General features: G+C 41.6%; 1 protein-coding gene across 1 annotated transcript in view; it reads left to right on the plus strand.

Moving 5' to 3' along the window:
* LOC120530680 (titin-like) overlaps positions 1–25,287 on the plus strand; it is a 71,757-nt gene that overhangs the window by 22,346 nt on the left and 24,124 nt on the right. Inside the window, exons 8-20 of the mRNA XM_039755101.1 lie at positions 400–618; positions 872–994; positions 5,372–5,521; positions 5,801–6,061; positions 6,158–6,271; positions 7,690–7,962; positions 8,233–8,298; positions 11,847–12,105; positions 12,628–12,697; positions 17,098–17,295; positions 17,379–17,521; positions 21,859–22,031; positions 23,986–24,210. Coding sequence (XP_039611035.1) covers positions 400–618; positions 872–994; positions 5,372–5,521; positions 5,801–6,061; positions 6,158–6,271; positions 7,690–7,962; positions 8,233–8,298; positions 11,847–12,105; positions 12,628–12,697; positions 17,098–17,295; positions 17,379–17,521; positions 21,859–22,031; positions 23,986–24,210 — 2,274 coding nt within the window. The remainder of the gene's footprint in view (positions 1–399; positions 619–871; positions 995–5,371; positions 5,522–5,800; positions 6,062–6,157; positions 6,272–7,689; positions 7,963–8,232; positions 8,299–11,846; positions 12,106–12,627; positions 12,698–17,097; positions 17,296–17,378; positions 17,522–21,858; positions 22,032–23,985; positions 24,211–25,287) is intronic.

The following is a 25,287-nucleotide window of genomic DNA, read 5'->3' on the forward strand; positions in this document are numbered from 1 at the left end:
TTTGAAAGCCAACTTCTGTACCACAGCAATACGCTCTAAATATTGACTGGGGACAAAAAGGAGTACAGTATGTGAAATAAATGACCTGCCACATTCAGGGCACGGTGGGGTTGAAGATGAATTCTGGTTTTGACATCACCACCCACTAGCAGTACAGCTTTAGCGCTTCTACCGTGAGATGCGAGAGGAAATGCTGTCCGAATGGCTTGTCACATAATTGTCACTAGGAAGCAAATGTCTAAGTGGCAAGTAGCAAACTGCTCTGTGTTTTGCTTTCTTAAAAATTTGCTTTTTGTGCTGTTTACACGCTTACTCCCCAAGGCTGATGTGGGGGTCAGGGGTCATACTGTTTGTTTCACTGCTTTGTGATTGGCTCTTAATGTGCCTAATGTGCTGTAGGAGCAGCATGGTGCCGGCAGATCGAGCGCAGTGGCCACCGTGTTGGCTGCAGTGGACCAGGCCCGTGGGCGTGATGCCATTTCAGTGGACCAGGCCCGTGGTCTCGATGTCATTTCAGTGGACCAGGCCCGTGGTCTCGATGCCATTTCGTCTTCTGTGCAGTGGACAGGGACTGAGACAACCTCCACAACTCTGCATATACAAGCCGCTCAACAGCAGGTATCACATCAAAGTCCCACTCATTGCACCTTCAGGATTTTTGATGCCATTTTTCACTCACCTCCCATTTTGTTTTGTCTCCTTTTGATTGTTTTCACCTTTTTTAACCTTTGTATTTTATTATTATTATTATTATTGTCACCGTTTTCTCCCCACCATTCACATTTTTCACTCATTTGGTATGTCGTCACAACGTGTTATGTGAGTGAAAACCCTTATTTTATTGTACTTTCTTCTATTTTAATAAATATAGATGAAAGTTGACAGAGACAAAGAATCCACTGTTGTCATGGTGGCTCATGACTTCACTAAAGACACTTCAAAGGTGGAGGAAAGCGCAGCAGAGAAACATCAGATGCAGATATTGCACGATCAGGTATTTCGTGAATTCAGTCAGTTGTCACCTCTCATGGCTTCACCTGAACGTTAAAAATGCATTTGTCTCTCTGTCCAACAACGTTTTCATTGTTTCCACCTCCATCGTCACTTTGGCTTCAATATTCATCACACTGACATCATTTCCAGTAATTATTAGCTAAGAAGACAAGCTTAATAGACTAATCGTCCTCATCGCATCTTTTCCATGTCTTAGACTCTTCACAGATTGACAGTACATTACGTAAGTAAGTAAAGTACAATTATGGCACTGCACTCTTGACCTTTAAAACATCAAGAAATGGGAAGAAGGAGGTAGCATACAAAAAAATGACAGGACAGACAGACAGTCCTGATTGTTATTAACTGACACGTAAGCGCCATTCACAGTACTGACAGAAGACAGATACATGCCATACCAGTCGGTGCCCCAACATTCCTGCCTGAATTCAAATTTTTCTGTAACACATCTTCTTATATAATACGCTACCGCGGCTGTCCGTTTGTCCGTCCGGGATTTTAAATCACTTGTAGCTCGCAAACCGTTTGACCGATCGACCTGAAATTTGGTACACCAGCGTTTCTCAGCCTTTACTTATCTGCGACCCGAGTTTTCATAACAGTTTTAATTGTGCGCCCCCTAGCGTTTTTTTGAAACCCTAATAAAATGTACTCCTATATTTTGCTGCCGATACACCGCTACAAGTTTTATTATACCTACTTAACTTTTATCGACATTTATCTAACTCTAGATTTATTTTTCTAGTATCAAAATGGAGTTCAAGTTCATTTGTTTTGGTTTCAATGTATTTTTCATATTTTCGATTCTTGTTTTCTTTTTTTCACATCTTCGCGCCCACCCCCGCCGAGGGACACATATACTACGTGACGTCTACTGTCCGCTTTCGGGGTGATGATTGACCCCCAAAGTTATTCCTCTCGTTATCTTTATTTAGTTGTCGAATCAACTCGCTGCAGAGGGCGGCCGTGTGCCACATGTGTATGGGCGCGTTCTCATACCCTGCCATCTTCGCCATCACTTCCCCTACCTTTTGATATCTTAAATCATAATTGAGGCAGATTCAACACTTAAGTGCCAGCTTAAGTGAAAGATTAATGAAAACGTACTAAGTAATTGCAACAGAAACACGGACTTAATCAGTTTTAACGTGAAAAGATGCCGGCGGAAGAAGAGAAGAAGCGGAGAAAAGAAGAGCTGCTAGGGAAGGAACAAGCGCATCAACCTCTGAGCAGACTAATGCTAAACGTACAGAGAAAGAAAGAGGAGGAAAACTACAAGTCAGGTCTATTCACGGCACGTTCTCATGTAGTGCGCTGTTACTGGTACAGTATAAAGGAAAATGGCAAACACAGAGGAGCAGCACAACCAACCTCAATTCAATGACATGTCAGAAGTGAGGGGCCGACTAACGTTTCGGAGGCTACGGATTTACTTTTTCTATTGCTGTGGGGGAAAAGTGCTGAAGTTTAATTTAGTGGTCACATGAAACTGGTGTAAAGGCTCAGGTGCTCATTGAATATTGTTGGCATTATTAGATTATGTGCCGGCTTGGAGTTTGTACACAGAGACTGCAGGACTTTCTACTATAGAAACTGTAGTGAAATTGGTATTTGGTACTGTTACAAAATACGTAAAAAGTATACTTAAAATGTCTGTGAATCACGACTCTCTGTCTTCAAAGTCTAAAAGTGAAATTGCCTCATCATATTAAGGACTTGAACAATGTCTGCTGACAAGAAACTTTCAAATACTACTAATTAATTATACTCACTAAAAACATGCTGTCCTCAATCATTCTCTCTTCTTCTCTAGGAGATTCTTAACAACAACAACAAGTACAACATTTATTTCTAGAGCCCATTTTCAAACAAATAATGTTACTCAAAGTGCTTTACAGGATGAAGAAAGAGGGGAAAAAGACAAAATATATAAGAAAATAAAATTAGGCAATAGATAGACAGATGTGAAAGACTATATGATAGATAGATAGATAGAAAGGCACTATATAATAGATAGATAGATAGATAGATAGATGTGGCACTATATAATAGATAGATAGATGTGGCACTTTATGATAGATAGATAGATAGATAGACAGATAGATAGATATGTGTAAGGCACTATATGATAGATTAGATAGATAGATAGAAAGATAGATAGATAGATAGATAGATAGATAGATATGTGTAAGGCACTATATGATAGATAGATAGATACATAGATGTGGCACTATATGATAGATTAGATAGATATTTTATTAATCCCAAGGGGTAATTCACATACTCCAGCAGCAGCATACTAATAACAATATTAAATATCAGAGTGATAACAATGCAGGTATAACAGACAATAACTTTGTATAATGTTAACGTTTACCGCCCGAGTCACATAGTGTGGGGTCTCCTCAGTCTGTCTGTCGCTGAAGCTGCTCCTCTGTCTGGAGATGATCCCGTTCAGTGGATTCTCCATGATTGACAGGAGTCTGCTCAGCGCCCGTCACTCTGCCACGGATGTCAAACTGTCCAGCTCCATACCTACAATAGAGCCTGCCTTCCTCACCAGTTTGTCCCTCTTCTTTATGCTGCCTCCCCAGCACACCACCGCGTAGAAGAGGGTGCTCACCACAACCGTCTGGTAGAACATGTGCAGCATCTTATTGCAGACGTTGAAGGACGCCAGCTTTCTCAGGAAGTATAGTCAGCTCTGTCCTCTCTTGCACAGAGAATTACTAATTAACATCGAATAAAAGTAAAGTCTGATGGCCAGGGAGGACAGAAAAAAACAAAAAAAAACCTCCAGACAGCTGAAGAAAAAAACAAAATCTGCAGGGGTACCAGACAACGAGACCACCTGACCAGCCCCCTCTAGGCATTCTGCCTCACATAAATGACCTCAGTCAGTCCTCATTGTATTTAGGGTTCAGATGGTAGAACTTGATAATGACGGTCATGGGGACTTCTGGCCTTTAATCCATCAATGGAGGGACATCACAGTGCCCTGATGAGGTGGTGGTGGTGGCGCAGATCGCCACCACAGAAAACCAAAAAAAAGAACAGAAGAGAAAGTAGGGGTTAGTATGGATTTTGGAGCCACCATGAATAATAATGATAATTAATTGAATTTCCAGAGCATCAGGATTAAGCTAAAATTAAGCTCTGGAAAAGAACAGCATCCCAGCATGCACTAAATAGATAGATAGACCGATATAAATAAAACCGTAAATTATTTCGCGTCAGTCCTTCTGTGTATAGGTAGAGTATAATCTGCATTTTTTAAAAATTTCTCAGTATTTTTATTCTGCATGTACATGTCATGCCATAAAAAAGCGTAATGCTGAGTGTCGGTTTCTTCTGCATTGGCACTTTTCTAAGGTCCTTACTGTCACATCTTCGATGTCCAGTGAAATTCTTACTTGCCTTTGTAAAGAGATTATTTCTCTATGTTTTCTGCATTTACCCACAGCATTTCAATGCATCGTAGATCCATCGACCACTACGCTTATCTAAACTGTTTGCTGCCATTATGCCATCTGGTGATACGATAGTCAAAATGACTCAAGGATATCGTAGCAGAGAGAAGCGCTTCTCAAACACGTGGGGCGAAGTACCTGCAGTGGACTTTGTGTGCGTCTCTCTGTTCTATCACCAAACTCATTACGATGTACAAATGAATCATTAAGCGTCAGTTAACTCTCCCTGCCTTTCCATTTTTACTTTACTTATTTTTCTAATACATATGTAGAAAAGGGACGTTGCCACGCAGAATTTTTAAAGTGTACGGACTGGAGGAATTTGGTGGAAGATTTTTAGAAAAAAAAAAAAAAACCCTGTGGTTGGCGTCTTTTCAGATACGTTTTATTTATATAGCGCCTTTTCCCTTCACAATTGCTGCTGTTCTCCGCAAACATTTTAGCTCATTGTTCTCATTCGTAAAACAAGCCCGGTCCCACAAGACTACTCGGTCGTACGCATTTGTTGCCATGACATGAGCCGCCTCAGAATTCCCTAGCGCCCGTCACCGGGACCTACTTCTGGCAGTCGAAAAACAATGAATTAAAAATCATTTGTCATGCAAATGTGACACCTGACGTGGCGACCATTTGCATCCAACCTCCTATGCTAGTCATTTCACGACACAAAATGTCACAAGACATTGCCCAAGGCCCTCTACAACTTCCTAGGTCACGTCCTTTATGAGATTTCATGCTTAAGTAATGTGACGAGGACTCCGTTTTGGAATTCCTTTGCCGTTTATTTTTGCACTTTTTCACTAAACTCCTGAATATGTTTTTCTGGTCAGTCTAATAAAATGTTCTTTTGTGTTTTTTTTTTTTGTTTTTGATGTGGTAACTCATAGCAAAAAGTGGACATTGACAAAACAACAGCAGTGGCTACTGTGATAGCAGCTGTTGACATGGCTAGAGACCGGCGGCCTCGTGCTGAATCTGCGGAAAGGATCACAAAGGAAACGTTGGTCACCACATGCGATCAGTTGGTTTGGGATCAGGTAGAAAGAAGGCGGCGCTCCCTCACTTTAAACCCCTGTCCTATCCTCACATGCATGTGAAGCCTCCTTTTCCCTTTCCAGAACTGGCTAACAGTGTTCCTTTTCACCACCGTCAACCCCTAGTGAGCACTACAGTAGTGAAAACAGTTATTGTGGTACAAATTAACGTAGCAGTAACCTTAACTAGTCGAACTACTCGAGTATGCAGCCTCCTCCTCATCTTCTAGTAAGTTCCTGGGATACAAATAAATGAATGAATGTACTTTTGTGTATCTTTAGGCTGAAACTGGCAAACGAGCGGGAGCCGTGGCCAAAGTCCTTATGGCCGTGGACCAGGCCCGTACAAGAGAGCCACAGCAAGTCGATGGATTGCATGCTGAAGAAACGAGTCTCGACTACGCATACAAACACCAGGCAGTCTCAAAACAAACATCAGAGCAGCAATACATTACAACTACGGGCATCAAAGCCGAAGCGGCTAAAGCATCTGCGGACATTTACATTAAAGCTGCCCAGCAGGCCGGTGTTAGCACTTCCCAGGTTCGAAAGCAGCCTAATTTGGCAGTGTGTGTGTGTTTCACTTCTTGTCCCTGTGTATGTCAACCTGCTTATCCATTACTTTGTTGGTTGCTGTAGATGGAAAGGAGTAAAGAAAGTGTCTCCCATGTGGATGTGTCTGGTGTGCCATCACCAGTCCCTCACTTCACAGTAGCAAAAGTTACTGTCCCTAAAGCAGATCATACTTACGAGGTAAGAACGGGTCATCTCAGGCAAGCAGAATGGCGCTTATAACACACCTCCGATATTGATATCTAGGTGCCACAATGGGTAAGATTGATGCCCAACAGGGCCTGAACACTAAGCTACATGCCTGGCCTGTTCTCCTTATCTTCACATGAGTTTCCTTAAATAGTTGAAAGTTGTCCTGTCAGGATGATTGATGGCACCAAAGTGGCAAGTGTTTGTACCCGGCAACTCACTTGTGCCCCATTAACTCTTTGAGGGCTGAATATTTTTTTTCCAATAAAAGCAATGGTTTCACACAGAAATCAACATAAAACATCTGTTGCCGCATGCTGTGGCTGCCAGTTTGCCAAGACTATGTGGCAGGCTTGCTGCCAGGCTGTCTTTGCGTGGCTGGGACGCGGTCGCAGTGCACTACAATCTGGTTTCTGCCTCTTATCATTGTTAAGTGGCAGTCCTCCCTGGCCAACACTGTCAGTATAACGATTAGCTGGGGACCAATTAGCTGAAGCTGGAACCTCGCATTCGTTTTCGATCGCTTGTATCAAAATCTGAGTCTGACAAGCCATAGTCCAGTTCAGAGATAACAGGAAAAATGTCGTCCAAAGAGTGTTTTGCTTTACGCATTCGCTTTGATCTCTCGCCAGATGTCACGTGCCAGTTTTGCCGTTGCTGGCACCTTGCTATTCACGGGAGTGCCGGAAAAGCTCAGTCAACACTTACCTTCTAGCAACGAGAGTCCAGCTAAAACATAATGGTTGTTTAAGCCACAGTTTACAATTGATTACTATCGTCAACTCCTCCTTTTGACAAAAGTCGGCATCAGCCCTGAAAGAGTTCAAGACATGGCGCTTGCCACTGTCGGCTTTAGCTTCCCACAGGCCAGATAAACAGACTCCTTACTCTGAGTGGAACGTACGCCTGAAACCTACACAAAGATTTGATTTTCCTAGAGAGTTTGTGGCTTTCCAAAAATGTTAACGCTACTGCTTATTTACAACCATGGGGTAGATGTTGGCACACAAGGCCATTTCAGACAACAGATCTAAGAGCTTCCACAATGATTATCCTGCTGCTTGCCTGAAGTGAAACCTCTCTTGACAGATAACCCCTCACACGCTTCACGTCTACTGAGACGTTTAATAGGTTGCTTACCGTACGTGTTGCCGTCATCTGCTGGGAAAGCTGACCAATGCTGTAACAGCGCGCCTCCTGCCAACCATACATCCAAAAAGGTGTTGTCTGACCTACTAATGAATCATCCCAGCTTCTCATCACCTCGCTTCGGCTCGCCTCACTATTCTTCTTGCGCACCTCTAACCCGGTTCACTAACACCGTCTAGAAGATGACCTTTTGCCTCTTCTTCTTCTTCTTCTTCTTACTTCAGCAGAACTCTTGACTCTGTTATTCTTGGGTTGGTTAGGTTTCAATAGCTGGCTCTGCTATTGCTACACTGCAGAAAGAGTTATCTGCAGGGACTGTGCCACAAAAGATAACCAAGACGGTGAAGCCACCTTCTCACAAGATCTCCGAGACCCATGTGATGACTGGACAGGTGATCTCACCTCAGCCTCCTTTTAAAGAGACCTCTGAAAAAATTGTTACCCGCTATGATACGCATGTGCGCAGAGAGATAGGCACATCCGTTTTAGGTGTGGTGGAAGGAGGTATCAAGTACCAAGCAAAGGAAGAGCAGGTTTGTATACTACCGTGTGCCACCAAATTTGCTAATGCCACATGCCAAGTCTTTCGCTAATCCTTTGTACCAACACTTCTGCTCTGCTGCCTCTCACCAAATGCTATTGTTACGCAACATCTTCAAAGCAAAAATGTTCTCTGCTGGAAGTTCACGCTTTCTGCCTTGCTTCACGGGTATCTGCCGCACATCCTGAATTTTCAATCTGCTTTTATTTCTTTCTTTTATTTTTTACTAAATTGTGTGTTCTTCTTCTTTGCAAATTTTTAGATTCCAGAGGCGGCAAAAGTTCCAGGTGTGGCTGATGTGCCGGCTGCTCCCCCAACTGTTATTGCTGTAAGTGATTCCTTCGTATAAATGATTTGGTCCAATGTCATTTTATTTGAACGCAAGAAGCCAATCATCGAGACACACACACCACTTGTCCGATTTTTGCAGCATCCTTGATGAGCTCTGTGAACGTCTGTAATACTGAAGTTTAAATGAACAGTAACCGATTACCATCAGCTCTCAGTCCAAACAGCAAATAGCTCTCTATTATATAAAACAATCTTGGGACGAGACGAGACTTTTTCAGAGAGATAATTTAAAATCCTGCAAGACAAGACTTTGTGCCAAGAGAAGAACTGAAAACCTAACGGGTCCACGCGGGGGCGGAAATAAAAGACCAAGAGAAGAAGAGAAAGTAGAACGTCGTAAAGCGGTTCAAAAACGCTGGAGCAGGTTAGAGGTTATGAAAGTACTAAAATTTGAAAGTCTCATAAAAAAGTAAAGTAAAGATCGCATTAGTGCAAACAAGTGGAAATTATTACTCGGTGAAATAACGTAACAGCTAAAAGAGATCGAATATACAGACATACAGTAGGTGATATGACAGAAGTATGCAGATATTGTTCAGATTTAAACTTTAAAACGGAGACTTGTAGATCTTCAAATTTGTGTTGCCATCAGGGAAGCAGTGTTTCTTCCCAATGAAGAGTTGTATCCATGAGAATTTAAAGATTCGTTATTTGGTGAAAGTGAAATCCACAAACACTACAGGCAAAATATCCGACTCTAATCTGTTTGCGTTCGCATCGATGTTCAAAACGTAGATTTACATGATTCAGGACCGTACAGTCTACAAGCTACTACAAGTTTAACTTCAAAGCAACCACAATTCATTCAGGTTCATATTTATGATCACGGAGAAGTGATGCAACATAGAATCGAAAGAGTTAAACGATCGGACATATTAGAAATTCTACCGGCGATAATGGATACAAATCCATACATCCAAAAGTATCGTACTTTTACACGAAATTTATCTGAAAAACACGGACAAAGAAGTTTTCTTGGATTTCTATATGAATCCGAAAGATCCATCCATCCATTATCCAACCCGCTATATCCTGACTACAGGGTCACGGGCGTCTGCTGGAGCCAATCCCAGCCAACACAGGGCGCAAAGCAGGAAACAAACCCCGGGCAGGGCGCCAGCCCACCGCAGGGCGCGCACACACCCACACACCAAAGACAATTTAGGATCGCCAATGTCTTTGGACTGTGGGAGGAAACCCACGCAGACACGGGGAGAACATGGAGGACCCGGGAAGCAAACCCACAGGTCTCCTAACTGCAAAGCATCAGCGCTACCAGTGCGCCACCGTGCTGCCCATCCAAAAGATCACGCTCACATAGATAATAAACCAACATGTGACAAACTGTAAGCGATAATAGTTTTGAAAGATGGAGATATCAAATACAGAATTGATGTTCGTGTTTATCCAAAAGTACAGCACGATTCGTCGCAAGCGGCAGATCCGAGAAATAACGAGTGTGTAGGGCCTGCACAGGGGTTGGCAAGCAAAGGGAGCAGGGGGCAGAGCCCAGTAGTAAAGTCATAAAAAAAATGTACCGACTCCTAATAAATTTAAATTGTAATGAAAAAAAATATACAGCAAGCTCAGATGTCCCATTTCACAAACAATAGTCCCAGTTTAGTACTCCTCTGATGTAAGAGTAAAGCCGAGCGCAGAGTTGTGTTACTACTAGTGTGAGGTTCAGCTGAGCGATTGTACAACCTGACATTCACATGTTGTTATCTGGATTATGTGTTTTCATTTGATTTCAGGTCTAATGTGTTTAGCAAGTTCATTTGAGTGTAAAGAAGTGCAATGATGGAGGTGGTGGTGTGTGCTGTGGCCTGATGTGTGTGTGTGTGTGTGTGTTCAGGGGTTCTTGTCTTTTGTTTAACTGGCCAATACGGTAGAGAGTCGGCTTCCTAGCCGGTAGTTCTGTGGTTAAATGACGACGTGTAATAATCAACATGGAAAATCCATTAGCATATTAAATACAGAGCAGTCGGAGTCAGAAGTACCGAAAACTAAGGAGTCGGAGTCGAAGGATTTATCTACCGACTCCACAGGTCCAAAGGTTATTCTTAACATTTCACAGCTAGAATTTCTAACACATTTACTCCAAGGGCTAAGTAAAAATTCAAATGACGTGGTTTATTTTAGTTTTACTATATTAAGAAGGTTTTTTTTTTAAATGGAGACATTATTAATTTAGCGTCTTGTCCTAAAGGGAAGTACAATTCAACTAAATACACAGAGAATCAACAACAACAACATTTATTTCTGTAGCACATTTTCATACAAATAATGGAGCTCAAAGTGCTTTACATGATGAAGAAAAGAGAAAAAAGTGAGAATTAAAATCAGAGAACATTAATTAACATAGAATAAAAGTAAGGTGGACAGAAAAAACAAACAAAAAGAAAAAATAAAATCTGCAGGGGGTCCGAGGCGACGGGACCACCCAGTCCCCTCTGGGCAGTCTACCTAACATCAATGACCTCAATCAGTCCTCTTTGTATTTAGGGTTCTCTTGGAAGGACTTGATGATGATGACAGTCATGTAGACTTCTGGCTTTTAATCCATCAGTGTAGGACATCACGGTGCTTTGATCAGGTGGTGATGGCACAGGTCACCACCACAGAAAACTGGGAAAGGAAACAGAAGAGAGAGTAGGGGTTAGTATGGAATTTAGAGCCACCATGAATAGTTATGATAATGAATTGAATACACAGAGTATCAGGATTAGATGAAGGTGAAGTTCTCAGAAAGCCATGTTGAAGTAATGAGTTTTCAGCAGTTGTTTAAAGTGCTCCACCGTATCAGCCTGGTGAATTCCTATTGGCAGGCTATTCCAGATTTGAGGTGCATAACAGCAGAAGGCCGCCCGCCCGCCTGCCCGCCTCACCACTTCTTATAAGTTTAGCTCCCTGAATTCTAAGCAGACACTCATTTGAGGATCTAAGGTTACGATTTGGAATATAAGATGTCAGACGTTCCGATATATAAGATGGAGCAGATTATTTAAGGCTTTGTAAACCATAAGCAGAACTTTAAAGTCAATTCTAAATGACACAGGTAACCAGTGTAGTGACGCTCAGACTGGCGTGATGTGCTCAGATTTTCTTTTCCTTGTTAGGATTCTAGCAGCTCCATTCTGCACTCGTTGTAATCGATTGATGTCTATTTTTGGGAGGTCCTGAGAGGAGTGCGTTACAGTAATCTAGTCGACTGAAAACAAACGCGTGAACTCATTTCTCAGCATCTTTCAGTGACATAAGAGGTCTAACTTTTGCTAAATTCCTTAAGTGAAAAAATGCTGTCCTAGTGGTCTGATTAATATGGGATTTAAAATTTAGGTTACAGTCAACAATTACCCCTAAGTTCTTCAATCAATACTTCAACAATATAAATTGTGACCTGGTCCAGGAGAGTGTGTAACATGTAGAAAAGAAAACGCAACTGATTGAGGATTGTCACGTCATGGCATGAGGTTATCCAACTTACATCTGAATCTAAAATGTGAGCAATCTGATCTTTTTAAGGCCTTGAAAGATGTGACAGTCATTGAGGGAGAATCTGTAACTCTGGAATGCCAGATCTCCGGTCATCCAGCTCCAGCTGTCATGTGGTTCAGAGAGGATTATCGCATCGAAAGCTCAATCGACTTCCAGATTACTTACCAAGATGGAACCGTCCGGCTGACCATTCGTGAAGCCTTTGCAGAGGATAGCGGACGCTTTACTTGCACTGCCACAAATGAAGCTGGGACAGTCAGCACTTCTTGCTACTTGGTTGTCCAAGGTACGTATGTAGTAAGAAAGAGAAAAAAAACTATTGAGTAAAAAAAGAACTACGGCTGTTTTTTGAATAACAGGGTACATCATTTTCCTAGTAATAAAAAGTAACAAAGCAGTAGAAAGGTCAAAACAGAGGTAAGCACCATGTTGCGGTGTGAGCAAGGGTACGAGAGTGCCCCGTGATAGAGGGCCATTCTAAGCAGGTTTTATGTGTGTCTTGCATATAATGCACAACGTTTCTCACAACCTTAGAATGAAAACAATGGGTCCTGAAATGTGAAAACATTGTAGTAATATTGTAACAAGTGAAAGTACAACCCTGAAAGTCACGGAGGTACTAAAGTTTAAAAGATGAATCGCACCTCTGCAGGTCAGGTTTAGTGACTTTTAACCTCAGGTGTGACGTTTAAGTTAAGTCGAGTATTATTTTCTTAAAGAAAGAGATCATGTTCCAAAAAAAAAATAAAAGAGGCAAAGTAAATCATCAGAGTCATTACAGGTCTTTAATGTCTTCATGTCTTTTCAGTTTCAGAAGAGATTGAAATCCGAGAAGAGGCCCCGACTGTTCCACAGCCTGTCATTCGTGAAGAGGCAGGGTGAGTGCTCTGTCGCCTGAATGTTCTGTCATTTGACGAGGTGGACGCCGACGAGGACGATATTACTCCACACTGTCCTGGGGTCTGATGGGTTTTAATTCCAGTTTGTTATCTACGCTCTGTAGAGAGAACATCATAGAGCGCGGGGTGTCCCGGAGGGCCGCAGTGGCTGCAGGTTTTTGTTCCAACCCAGTTGCTTCAATTATTATATTATATTATTCAGTTATTTAATTTCACGGCTTGTTAGTGCTTTTTTCCTTTTTAAAGATCTCATCCAAATGATTTGACGTCTAAAACATTCTCAGTGCTTCACTTTTTTCTCTTCACTTTCCTTCCAAGTATTTAATTAAACCAAACAGTGCACGATAAACACACTAAATGGTTTCACTTGTCATTTGCGTCTAATTGCTAATAAGGAGCCATTAAAAACCGAGACTACAGCTGTTTATGACTAAAATAAGCACTAAGGGTTCAAAATCTTAACCAGTGAAACAACTAAAATAAAGCAGAAGCGTTACTGGAGCAATAATAACTTCTTATTCAGCAACTGAGTTGGAACAAAAACCTGCAGGCACTGCGGCCCTCCAGGAACGACTTTGCCCACCGCTGTAGAGCATGGGTGTCGATCTCCGGTCCTGGAGGTTTTCATTCAAACCATCTTCTTCATTAGTGACCAGTTTGTGCTGCTAATTAACTTCTTTTGCTTCTTTAACTTGACTCGGGCGCCTTAGTTGTCTCTTTTTCCTTAATTAGCAGCCAAACAATAAGGAGACACAAAACGAGCCGCCACATGAGCAGCTCACCTGTGCCCGTCACACAATATCTGACATTAAAGAGAGGTGATGGCCTCGATAAGGTTGATCTCTCAGGTCACCAAAACATCTTGACGATGTTCTTAGGAAAAACAGAAAATCAACAGTTTTGGAAATGTCTGCTGTGGCAGAATGAGAGCAGCAATGAGCCGTGGAATTAAATAACGAGTTTAATTACCAGCAAGAATAATCGGCTTCTCATTAAGAAACTGGTTGCAGTAGAATAGGTTGGAGTTTGAAATCCCAGTTTTGCTGGTCATCTGTTGGCTCGTTTCACGTCTCATTTCTGTTATTTAATGAAGAAAGGAATCAATTCAGAAGGCTGAATCCTTAAAAACAGGGCTATTAAAATGAAGGGAAAAGGAGTTAATTAGCAGTGAAAACTGGTCACTGATTAGGAAAAGGGTTAGAATGAAAATCTGCTGTCACTGCAGACCACCAAGTCCGGAGTTTGACAGCCCTGTCCTAGAGGAAAGTGGAGATGGCATAAGATTATCTTTATTGAAAGGCAGCATACATCTTTACATTCATCTGGCACATGAAGCAAAAATAAATTATTCATTATTATGGGAACAAGCAACTGGGACACTTTAATTAAACTGGGATAGGAAAATACACATGGTGTGAAGTATATAAGTCAAGTCAAGTCGGGGAGCATGCACTGGTACATCACGTTGGCGCACCCACTACACAGCAAAACAACTCGGGATCCCGGTTTGCAACCCCCCAAGCAGACACGCGGTCCAGTCCCACCCTTCGGAAATGACCCTCTATCTGCCACAGCCAGGTGTGTTACGTGGGCGACCCCTTGGCCTGGTCCAGCCACTTGGGTCCCCAACAATGATGATCTTACGAGCCGGATCACCTTCGGGGAAACGCGCCACATGGCTGTAGTGCCGTAACTGAAGCTCCCTCACAATGCAGGTCATGTGCCCCATTCGGGACTCCATGAGCAACACAAAGTCAAACCAAGGATTTTCCCGAGAGACACACATGAAGGAGTCCAGTCTTCATCTCAGGTCACTGGATAGTGTCCATGTCTCACAAACAGGAAGCGCCAGGACTCTAAAGACTTGGACCTTCGTCCTTTTGCATAGATATCAGGAGCGCCACACACCCTTTTCCAGCATGACCCCCCGTGCTCTCCCAGTCCGTCTACTGACTTCACAGGAAGAGTCACCAGAGTCACATGAATGTCACTGCGGAGGTAAGTAAACCTCTCAATGACGAGGTCGTCACTCTCTCCGCACTGCTGATGGCCGTGCCCAGGAGGTCATTAAAGGCCTGGCTCTTGTTTTTATCAGGACACTCGCAAGCCCAGACACTCAGACCCCTCACTCAGTCTCTCGAGACCCCCGATCAGAGCCTCTATTGACTTCGTGAAGATCACAGCGTTGTCAGCAAAGTCAAGATCTGTGAATCTTTCTTCACCAACAGATGCCCCACAGCCGCTGGACCCCACGACCTTGCCCAACAGCCAGTCCATGCCAGCACTGAACAGAGTAGGAGCAGAACACACCGCTGACGAACCCCAGAATCAACTGGGAAAAACGCAGCGGTCCAATTCAAGATCGTGAGGGGCTACAGCCTATTCCAAGGCAGCAACAAACTCTGGGGAGTCAGTTCATCCCCACAGTCCACTCACACACAACTTCATGGGGCCAATTTAAAAATCACCAGTTAGCTTAACATGCAAGATTTATGGAGGTGGCAGAAACCCCGGGAGAAAAACCCAAACACAGGAAGAGCTTTAGGACCAGGCGCTGAATTCAAACCTGGGACACTAAATGCACAAACCACTGCATCACCGTGCTGCCCCACAGTATATCATATAAAACACAAAGTCCTGTTACTTAGCATTCCCATCAACCCTCTGGCCACTGCAACATATCTGACCACAAACATTATTGGGGTGCGTCTCCCTTCACTACAGGACATATTTTACAAACGCAGTGTCCGCAAGGCCTGCAGCATTGAACAGGACCCCCTTACACCCCTCACATGGACCTTTCACACTTCTGCCATCCAAGAGAAGATCGTCTGCCAGGCTGCAGGAGAGTTTTAACCCCCAAGCTGTCAGACTCCTTAACACCAGGCTGCCCCCTGGATCATCCACCTCTAAAAACAGAACTTTTATACATGAGAGCCGCTGTCCTGTAAAGACGAGAGTGATAGATAGATAGATAGATAGATATGAAAGGCACTATATAATAGATAGATAGATAGAAAGGATCTATACTGTATAATAGATAGATAGATAGATATGAAAGGCACTATATGATAGATAGATAGATAGATATTGAAAGGCACTATATGATAGATAGATAGATAGATAGATGGATATGAAAGGCACTATATAATAGATAGATAGATAGAAAGGATCTATATAATAGATAGATAGATAGTTAGATAGATAGATAGATATGAAAGGCACTATATAATAGATAGATAGATAGAAAGGATCTATATAATAGATAGATAGATAGATATGAAAGGCACTATATAATAGATAGATAGATAGATAGATAGATAGATAGATAGATAGATAGAAAGGATCTATATAATAGATAGATAGATAGATAGAAACTTTATTAATCCCAAGGGGAAATTCACATAATCCAGCAGCAGCATACTGATACAAAGAAACAATATGCAGGGAGAATCTCACACTGACCTTGAAGAATTTTGATGCTCTTGATATCCTTCTGCTGAGAAACGTTCTGACCTGTCATTGTGTACTCACGTCTTAAACAACTATTATCATACACTGATCATTTCTGTATTATCTCTATCTATTATTTATTTAGGGTGGCATGGTGGCGCAGTGGGTAGCGCTGCTGCCTCGCAGTAAGGAGACCCAGGTTTGCTTCCCTGGTCCTCCCTGCGTGGAGTTTGCATGTTCTCCCCGTGTCTGCTCCAGTTTCCTCCCACAGTCCAAAGACATGCAGGTCAGGTGCATTGGTGATCCTAAATTGTCCCTGGTGTGTGTGTGTGTGTGTGTGTGTGCCCTGTGGTGGGCTGGCACCCTGCTTGTGTTGGCTGGGATTGGCTCCACCAGACCCCCGTGACACTGTAGTTAAGGTATAGCGGGTTGGATAATGGATGAATGGATGGATATTATTTATTTATTATATTACATATTAATTGACTACATTTATGTATCTGGATTGCACAATACCACACACATTGCACCAATGTTCATATTGCTTACTAAACATCAGTATTGCAGCTACTTCTTTGTCTTGTTTGTGTTTGAATTCTAATTTGAATTTTTTATTTGCACTTCATGTTGTTACACTGTGGACCCTGAGCTTCACAATTGTCTGTATCCTTGTATATGGTTGAGATGACAATAAAGTTCACTTTGATTCTGGTCTGTTCAAGCTCCTCAAATGCCGCATGCACAGAAATTTCCAGGTTTTTTCCGGATCGAATGCTGTCATCAGGAGTATCCTAAAAGGCAATTTTGATGAACCTGCACTACTGGAAGGCTGAAAAGCCAGCGTTAGCACGGACGAACACGTCATCTAATAGGTCAGATGTTATAAAAATAATAACAAGGGTTTGCATTTTGCTTTCAATGTCTAGTGTTGTTGTTATAAGAGAAGAGGTGAGCAGAGTGACAGAGGAGTCAGGAGCGATTGCTGCGCCCTTCTTTATCAGGAAACCTACTGTTCAGAGACTTGTTGAGGGAGGAAGTGTCATATTTGACTGTCAGATTGGAGGAAGTCCCAAGCCTCACATTTACTGGAAGAAGGCCGGAGTACCTCTGACCACTGGATACAGGTAACTGCCATCTAACAGATGCTGCTGTTTCTTTCTGTTAGGAGATGTGTGCACATTTGTACTGAATTGTTTCTAACTTGTAGGTACCGAGTCGCCTACAACAAAGAAACTGGAGAATGCCGGCTTGAGATTTCCATGACGTTTGCTGATGACGCAGGGGAATACAGCATTGTTATCCGCAATCAGCATGGAGAAGCAACTGCCTCCGCTGACCTTTTGGAAGAAGGTGAGGGTGTAAACTGTATAAGCAGGATGCTGCAAATGGCAAATTAGTGAACTGATAAATATGCACCAGAAACGGTGTTGATTAAATAGGACCTGCCAAGGTGGAACTGCATCGTGTACTAGAAGACAAGCTGCTTCTTACTTGTCACGTGGCAGAGCTAAAGTTTTAGAAAGTGCAGGGTTTGTCATTTTCTTATTATGCTTATAACCCAACTTCTCGAGAATTTGACGAGTATTCGGCAGGATGTTACATATGTTCCCTTCATCCGACAGAATCAACAAAGTCTCCAACTTCAGCTTGTAACTGCAGCTGATGGTCATATATAAAAACAACCTTTATACGCTAAGGTCTTCACGCAGTATTGTGCCATAATGGGTCTGTCAACGAGTATTTGAGATTTGAAAATTTTGTATTCAAAGTACTGTGGAACCTCAGTTTGCGAGCATAATTCGTTCTGGAAATGTGCTTGCAGTCCAAAGCACTCGTATATCAAAGTGAATTTGACCATAAGAAATAATGGAAACTCAGATGATTCGTTCCACAACCCAAAACTATTCATATAAAAATGATTAATACAAAATATAAAGTAAAAATACATAAAACAAATGAACCTGCACTTTACCTTTAAAAAGAATCATGGCTGGGGTGAGTGAGTTTCGAAGCTCTTGTGGGATTCCACCCAACGGGACGACACGTGGAAGAGCGTCCCAAAGCAATCGCAGTCTCCCAGCACTGTAGCAGTTCGCCGTATAAGCGCATCCAAAAAGATTGCAGACATGCTATAAGCGCCTGCCGTCGATGGGTGATACAAGGAACATTATAAAGATCCCGCTACAATAAATAACCGCGCTGTTGCTGTTTCAAGCTGAATAAAGCTGGTGTTGTTAAAGTACTGAGACTCAGCTTTGTGTTTTGGGGCGCAAGATGGGGACTCGCACTTCAACACGTGCACACACACACACACACACACACACACAGTCACAATGCTGTAGTAAACAGTATACGCTCGTACGGATGTTGACTTTATGAGTGTGGCACACAGACTCAGACGGAGAATAGGAGACGATTGAGAGAGAGAGAGAGAGAGACAGACAGACAGACAGAGACACACGCGCGCGAGCGAGAGAACCACCATCAGCTCAGTTGTGATCACATGACGCTCAGCAGACAAAGTGTATCCATACTACTCGTATTGCAAGACATCACTCGTTTATCAAGTCAAAAATGATTAAAAAACTTAACTCGTCTTGCAAAACACTCGTAAACCAAGTTACTCGTAAACCGAGGTTCCACTGTATATTGTTTGAATAAACAGTCTATGAATACGTGTTTAAAATTCCAAGGGCTATAATGTATATGGATAATAAATTAAGTTCTGTATTTTAAAACACTCCTGTCTATCACAGGCACCAGGGAGTTGCAACACTTTGCATGTGGGTGACACGTGTCAGTATGAATTCTACTGTACTGTATACACGTAACGGCGTAACACTGTTGATAGATCTAGATATATAATAGATAGATAGATAGATAGATAGATAGATAGATATGAAAGGCACTATATGATAGATAAATAGATAGATATGAAAGGCACTATATGATAGATAGATAGATATGAAAGGCACTATATAATTAATAGATAAATAGATAGATATGAAAGGCACTATATAATAGATAGATATGAAAGGCACTATATGATTGATAGATAGATAGATAGATAGATAGATATGAAAGGCACTATATGATAGATAGATATGAAACACACTATATAATTAATAGATAAATAGATAGATATGAAAGGCACTATATAATAGATAGATAGATGAGAAAGACACTATATAATAATAGATAGATAGATATGAAAGGCACTATATAATTAATAGATAGATAGATAGATAGATATGAAAGGCACTATATGATAGATAGATAGATATGAAAGGCACTATATGATAGATAGATAGATAGATAGATAGATAGATATGAAAGGCACTATATGATAGATAGATATGAAACACACTATATAATTAATAGATAAATAGATAGATATGAAAGGCACTATATAATAGATAGATAGATGAGAAAGACACTATATAATAATAGATAGATAGATATGAAAGGCACTATATAATTAATAGATAGATAGAGAGATAGATATGAAAGGCACTATATAATAGATAGATGAGAAAGACACTATATAATAATAGTTAGATAGATAGATAGGAAAGGCACTATATAATAGATAGATAGATAGATGGTTACTTTATTAATCCCAAGGGGAATTTCAAAGAATACCCCAGCAAAAAATGCTACATGTCTTTTAATGCAGTTTATAGCGATGGCCGAGAAAACCTTTTAATGGTCTTGTCCTGCTACATAATTACAACATATCCCAAATGAACTAACAAGTTGTTTGTAATATAATATGACAGTATAAACTAAATATGTATCAAAATAACACATTTAAAACTTTGAAAGCACAAAAAAAAAAAAACACAAGTGCCATTAACAATGTTTAAAGGACGGGAAATATTAATAGTTTGTTACTTATTATAATTTGGCAATAATATGTACTCTTACTTTTAAACAAGTTCAAAAAGGTTAGGCAGACAGTGTGGATGGAGTAATGGTAAAGAATTTGAACTGCAAACCTTGAGGCTGTGGGTTCAAATCCCACTGCTGACACAAATCACTTCACTTACTGAGGCTCCAGTTGGAATGTAACCAGCTGTCTCTCATATGATGTAAGGTGCCTTGGATGAAGGCTTCAACCAAATAAGTAGAAGTGTCAATCACCTAAATGCCATCTGCTTTGAAAGTTGAAGCATTTTTCATTTTTTTTTACTTCATCATGGAGACATTTTGTCTATCCATCCATCCATTATCCAACCCGCTATATCCTAACTACAGGGTCATGGGGGTCTGCTGGAGCCAATCCCAGGGCACAAGGCAGGAACAAATCCCCAGGCAGGGTGCCAGCCCACTGCAGGGCACACACACACACACGGGACAATTTAGAATTGCCAATGCACCTAACCTGCATGTTTTTGGACTGTAGAATGAAACCCACGCAGACACGAGGAGAACATGCAAACTCCACGCAGGGAGGACTTGGGAAGCGAACCCACAGTCTCCTTACTGCGAGGCAGCAGCATTACCACTGCGCCACCTTGCCACACTCACTGTATTCACTGAATTCTTATTTACCACTTATACAGAAGTGGTGGCACTGGCAGTAATAATAAAAATACAATCAGTACAAAAGCTTTTTTTATTTTATAGAAATGTAAACTGTGACATTGGATACCAATGATGGCCTGGTCACCATCTGAGAGGCCTGATATTCACATTTCCTCACACATCTCACAGGCATTCCAGTTACGTTCACTGGTGACCCTAAACTGGCCTTGTGTGGGATGTGTGCATGACTGTGCCCTTCAGTGGAGCAGCTCTGGCACCCCAACCCTCAAACTGTCTTACAAGCGTTTGATAAGAGATGAATGGCACTTCACACATGGGTATTATGGCACATAAGTCTTGAATCTGATTTTCTCCTCAATGTCATATTAACAAGATCTGCGCTTACTTGACTGATTGTAGATGAGATGAGGTCCATCCTTAAACTTTGTAATTCAGGCTTTGAGCTCACAGTTTTGAAGATGAAAAGGACGCACAAAAGATGGAAGTGAACCCGGGTCTCCTAACTGCGAGGCAGCAGCACTACCCACCGTGCCACCCTATATTATATTATATTATTATCAGACCTTACTTTTATTCTATGTTAATTAGTGTTCCCTAATTTTAGTTCTTATTTTTTTTTCTCTTTTCTTCATCATGTAAAGTACTTTGAACTCCATTGTTTGTATGAAAATGTGCGGCAGAAATAAATGTTTTGTTGTTGATATTGTTGAATACCATTAATCAAATTCAGGCTTTTAGGGAGACGCATCGAATATCAGACACCAGCCCTGGTCGAAGCGATTCATTGGAAATGTCCATGTTAAAAATGAAGAGCACGGCCATTATTATTGTGCATTAAATTGTTAAGAAACGGAGGAGATTTCTGATATTTACTGTATATATCAAATAATTGATACGTACTCTGATGAACCCTCAATGTTCTAATCCTTTTTGGATATGTTAGATATTTCAGCGTATGCTTATGACTGTACAACAAATGTCAGCTCCAGCTACCAATAGGAATGTTTTGCAGAGCTGGAATGGGCCAAATGTTAACAGATAGAGCAGAACCAGAAACGGATTAAATGTGTGGCCGTGTAAACAATATCAGTTGTCTGCTGATCTCGATGATCTTTTAAATTGTTTTCTTGTCATCACAGAGCAATACGATGCTTACATGAAGCAGCACGATGTGTCCTACCAGACTACAGTGACAGCATTTGTGCAGCAGCCAAAAGTGGCAGAAGTCGCCCCTGTTGTTTCGGTGAGCGAATATGAGAAAGAACAGATTCTGATTCAGAGGAGAATGGCAAAACAGTTTGTACTTGAACAGGTGAGTGGAGGGTGTAAGGCCGCAGAAAACCTCATCAGGTCAAACTATTTGAAATGGGGTCCAGAATAGTTTTATATTGGTGACAGTCCCTCTTTAAACTGCACAGAGCTGCGCTTCCTAAATTCAGGCCCTGTGGCTGCAGGTTTTTGTTCCAACCCAATTTCTGCTTTTAATCGGTTTAATTGGCTGATATTTAATTACTCCCAGCCTAACGAAGTAAGCTGTCATTTCCCAGTTTCTGTATTTTGGGCTCAGTGTAGAAATTGCAAAACTAATTTGGTAAAAGTTTATTAAAATGCACTTAGCAGTTACATGAATGACAGTGTACAGGCCGGCCATTATATCCAGCAACCTCGAGGGGATCCCGCGGACCCTCAGGATGTCCCACAGGGCAGCTAAATGTTATGAAAAAATTAGTGAGAAGTGACAATGTTTAAATCTGCCCATGTGGCAGCATTCACTGCGACAAGCCGGGCTGGATTTACACATTTCTACGCCCGAGGCCAAAGCACATAATTCTGCAAAAAAAGTTGATTTATAATTTCCAATTAATATATAATAGTTTATTTCAGAAACATATAATCACATAATAACAATCTTTATAATCGTTGAACTACATTATAGTTTTTAATCTAAAACTGTGCTATTATAGGGTGGTCCAGTTAACCAGGAATATACAGGCTTATGAAGAGGAACATCCAAATAATTAAAAAAGACTTTATGACCAACACATCTAAAGCCCACCTTATTAATCCAATCCCCCTTCACCTGCTATATATTGCCTTTGATTCCTGATGATGACACCTGGTAGGCTGTGAAAAGCTTAGGAATAAAAAAATATTTTAAGATATGTGATACGTGACTCACTTTCTCCCTTTGTGGATCTCTAGCTACAAATATATATATATATATATATATAGATACAGTGGTGTGAAAAACTATTTGCCCCCTTCCTGATTTCTTATTCTTTTGCATGTTTGTCACACAAAATGTTTCTGATCATCAAACACATTTAACCATTAGTCAAATATAACACTAGTAAACACAAAATGCAGTTTTTAAATGATGGCTTTTATTATTTAGGGAGAAAAAAAATCCAAACCTACATGGCCCTGTGTGAAAAAGTAATTTCCCCCTCGTTAAAAAATAACCTAACTGTGGTGTATCACACCTGAGCAACAAGGTCTCATTCCTCTAATGTTTTGAGACGGCTACAGAAATTGATAGATAGATAGATAGATAGATAGATAGATAGATAGATAGATAGATAGATAGATAGATAGATAGATGAGTAAGGCACTATATAACAGATAAATAGATATGAAAGGCACTATATGATAGATAGATAGATAGACAGATAGATAGATAGATAGATAGATAGATAGATAGATAGATAGATAGATAGATAGATATGGAGGGCACTATATACAGTAATAGATAGATAGATAGATAGATGAGTAAGGCACTATATAACAGATAGATAGATAGATAGATAGATGAGTAAGGCACTATATAACAGATAGATAGATAGTGTAATAGGCAGGATTAGATAGATAGATAGATAGATAGATAGTGTAATAGGCAGGATTAGATAGATAGATAGATGAGTAAGGCACTATATAACAGATAGATAGACAGATAGACAGATACTTTATTAAGTATCGTTAAGTTATTAAATTAAAGAGAAATAACAATGCAGGTATGCTGTGGGACTGGTGATGCCTAACAATAGAGGCCAGCAGTGTAGGACGTCCTCGCTGGTTTTGCAGTTTTAACTTAACACGAACATTGCAGGTCACATTTCTACTAAAATGGATATCCTGCAAAGAAACTGGATATTGAGTTTCATGTAGGTGTTCACAGTGACATAATGTATGTAAAGAATTGTCACAATGCCACCTTGTGTACATTTATTTACGTGCAGAAGCTCACTGCTGTCTTCTGTTATTGACAGGAATACCAGCTTTCTGTTTTTGAAGAGAAGATTATTAAAGAGATTGAATTTAGGATCCTCAAGATCACCTATGAAGAGATTGTAACTGAAGACGGAGAAGAAATGATTCTGGATGTCGCAGGCAGCGTTGAGCCAGGATTTCAGCAAGTTTTGAAGAGCTATAGAATCCTGGAGGGAATGAGTGCCACATTCCACTGCAAAGTTTCTGGACATCCTCTTCCAAAGGTACGGCTTTGCTTTTAATGTAAACCTTCCTACACTTCAGAACAGGTAGTACACCTGAAGCCATTGCATGTTTGGGCCCATCCAGTACTTTTATGGGAGACCATCTAGGAATGTGTTGGCTTCCTGCTGGAACAGGTGTTAGTGAGATCATCAGGGGAGCTTAACTGTGCAGACATAGGGACAATGTCCTGTAAAAATGAGATGTGAAACTGAGGTCCTGACTCTCTGTGGTCATAAAGGATCCCCGGGTGTCTCTTGAAAACAGTAGGATGTTTCCCGATGTCCTGACCACCACAGGCTAGTCATTCTGGCTCCCAATCATCCCCTGTCCCTTAATGGCTAACTATGTCTCTCTCCCCTTCAGCACCTAATCGCTAGTGAGTGGTGAGTATACAGGCGCGTACAGTAAATGGCTGCATTTCATCTTCCAGGTAGATGCTACACATTGGTGGTGGCTGAAGTGGTGCTGGATGTCTATGTAAAGAGCTTTGAGTTGGTCAGAAAAATGCTATATAAATTGTAAAAGGCGCTACATGGGCGCCAGACCCGACACAGACTCACACCGGAGGCACACATATAACACAAAGAAACTTTTATTTTCTTCACCTGTGGGATACGTCTTCCCCACGATCCCCACAGGCACAACACAGTCCCAAGTACAAATAAGGCACCCGAAACACACTCTTCTCCTTTCTTCTTCTTCCACCACTCCTCCTCCAAGCTTCGTCCTCCTCCTCCCGACTCTGGCCATTGAGGGGTGGTTGCTGGGCCCTTTTATAGTCCACCCAGAAGTGCTCCAGGTGGTTGACTGCCGAGTTCCGGGTGTGGCGAATACGCTGCCCGTACGGGCTCAGGAGTCCCAGCTGCAGCACCCCCTGGCGGCGCCTGTGGGACCCAACAGGGCTGCACTCACCCAACTCCAATTCCCATAGAGCCCTGCGGGAAACCGAGGCACCGTTCCAACCCAGGGCGTGGGGCCATCTAGCGTCCAGGGGGAGGTATTGCACAGTCCAGGGCTGCTCCCCCTGAATATCCAGTGAAGGAGCGTCCTGGCCGGGGTCCATGCCACAAAATCTA

This window comes from Polypterus senegalus, chromosome 6, assembly GCF_016835505.1.
Source record: "Polypterus senegalus isolate Bchr_013 chromosome 6, ASM1683550v1, whole genome shotgun sequence".
NCBI lineage: Eukaryota > Metazoa > Chordata > Cladistia > Polypteriformes > Polypteridae > Polypterus > Polypterus senegalus.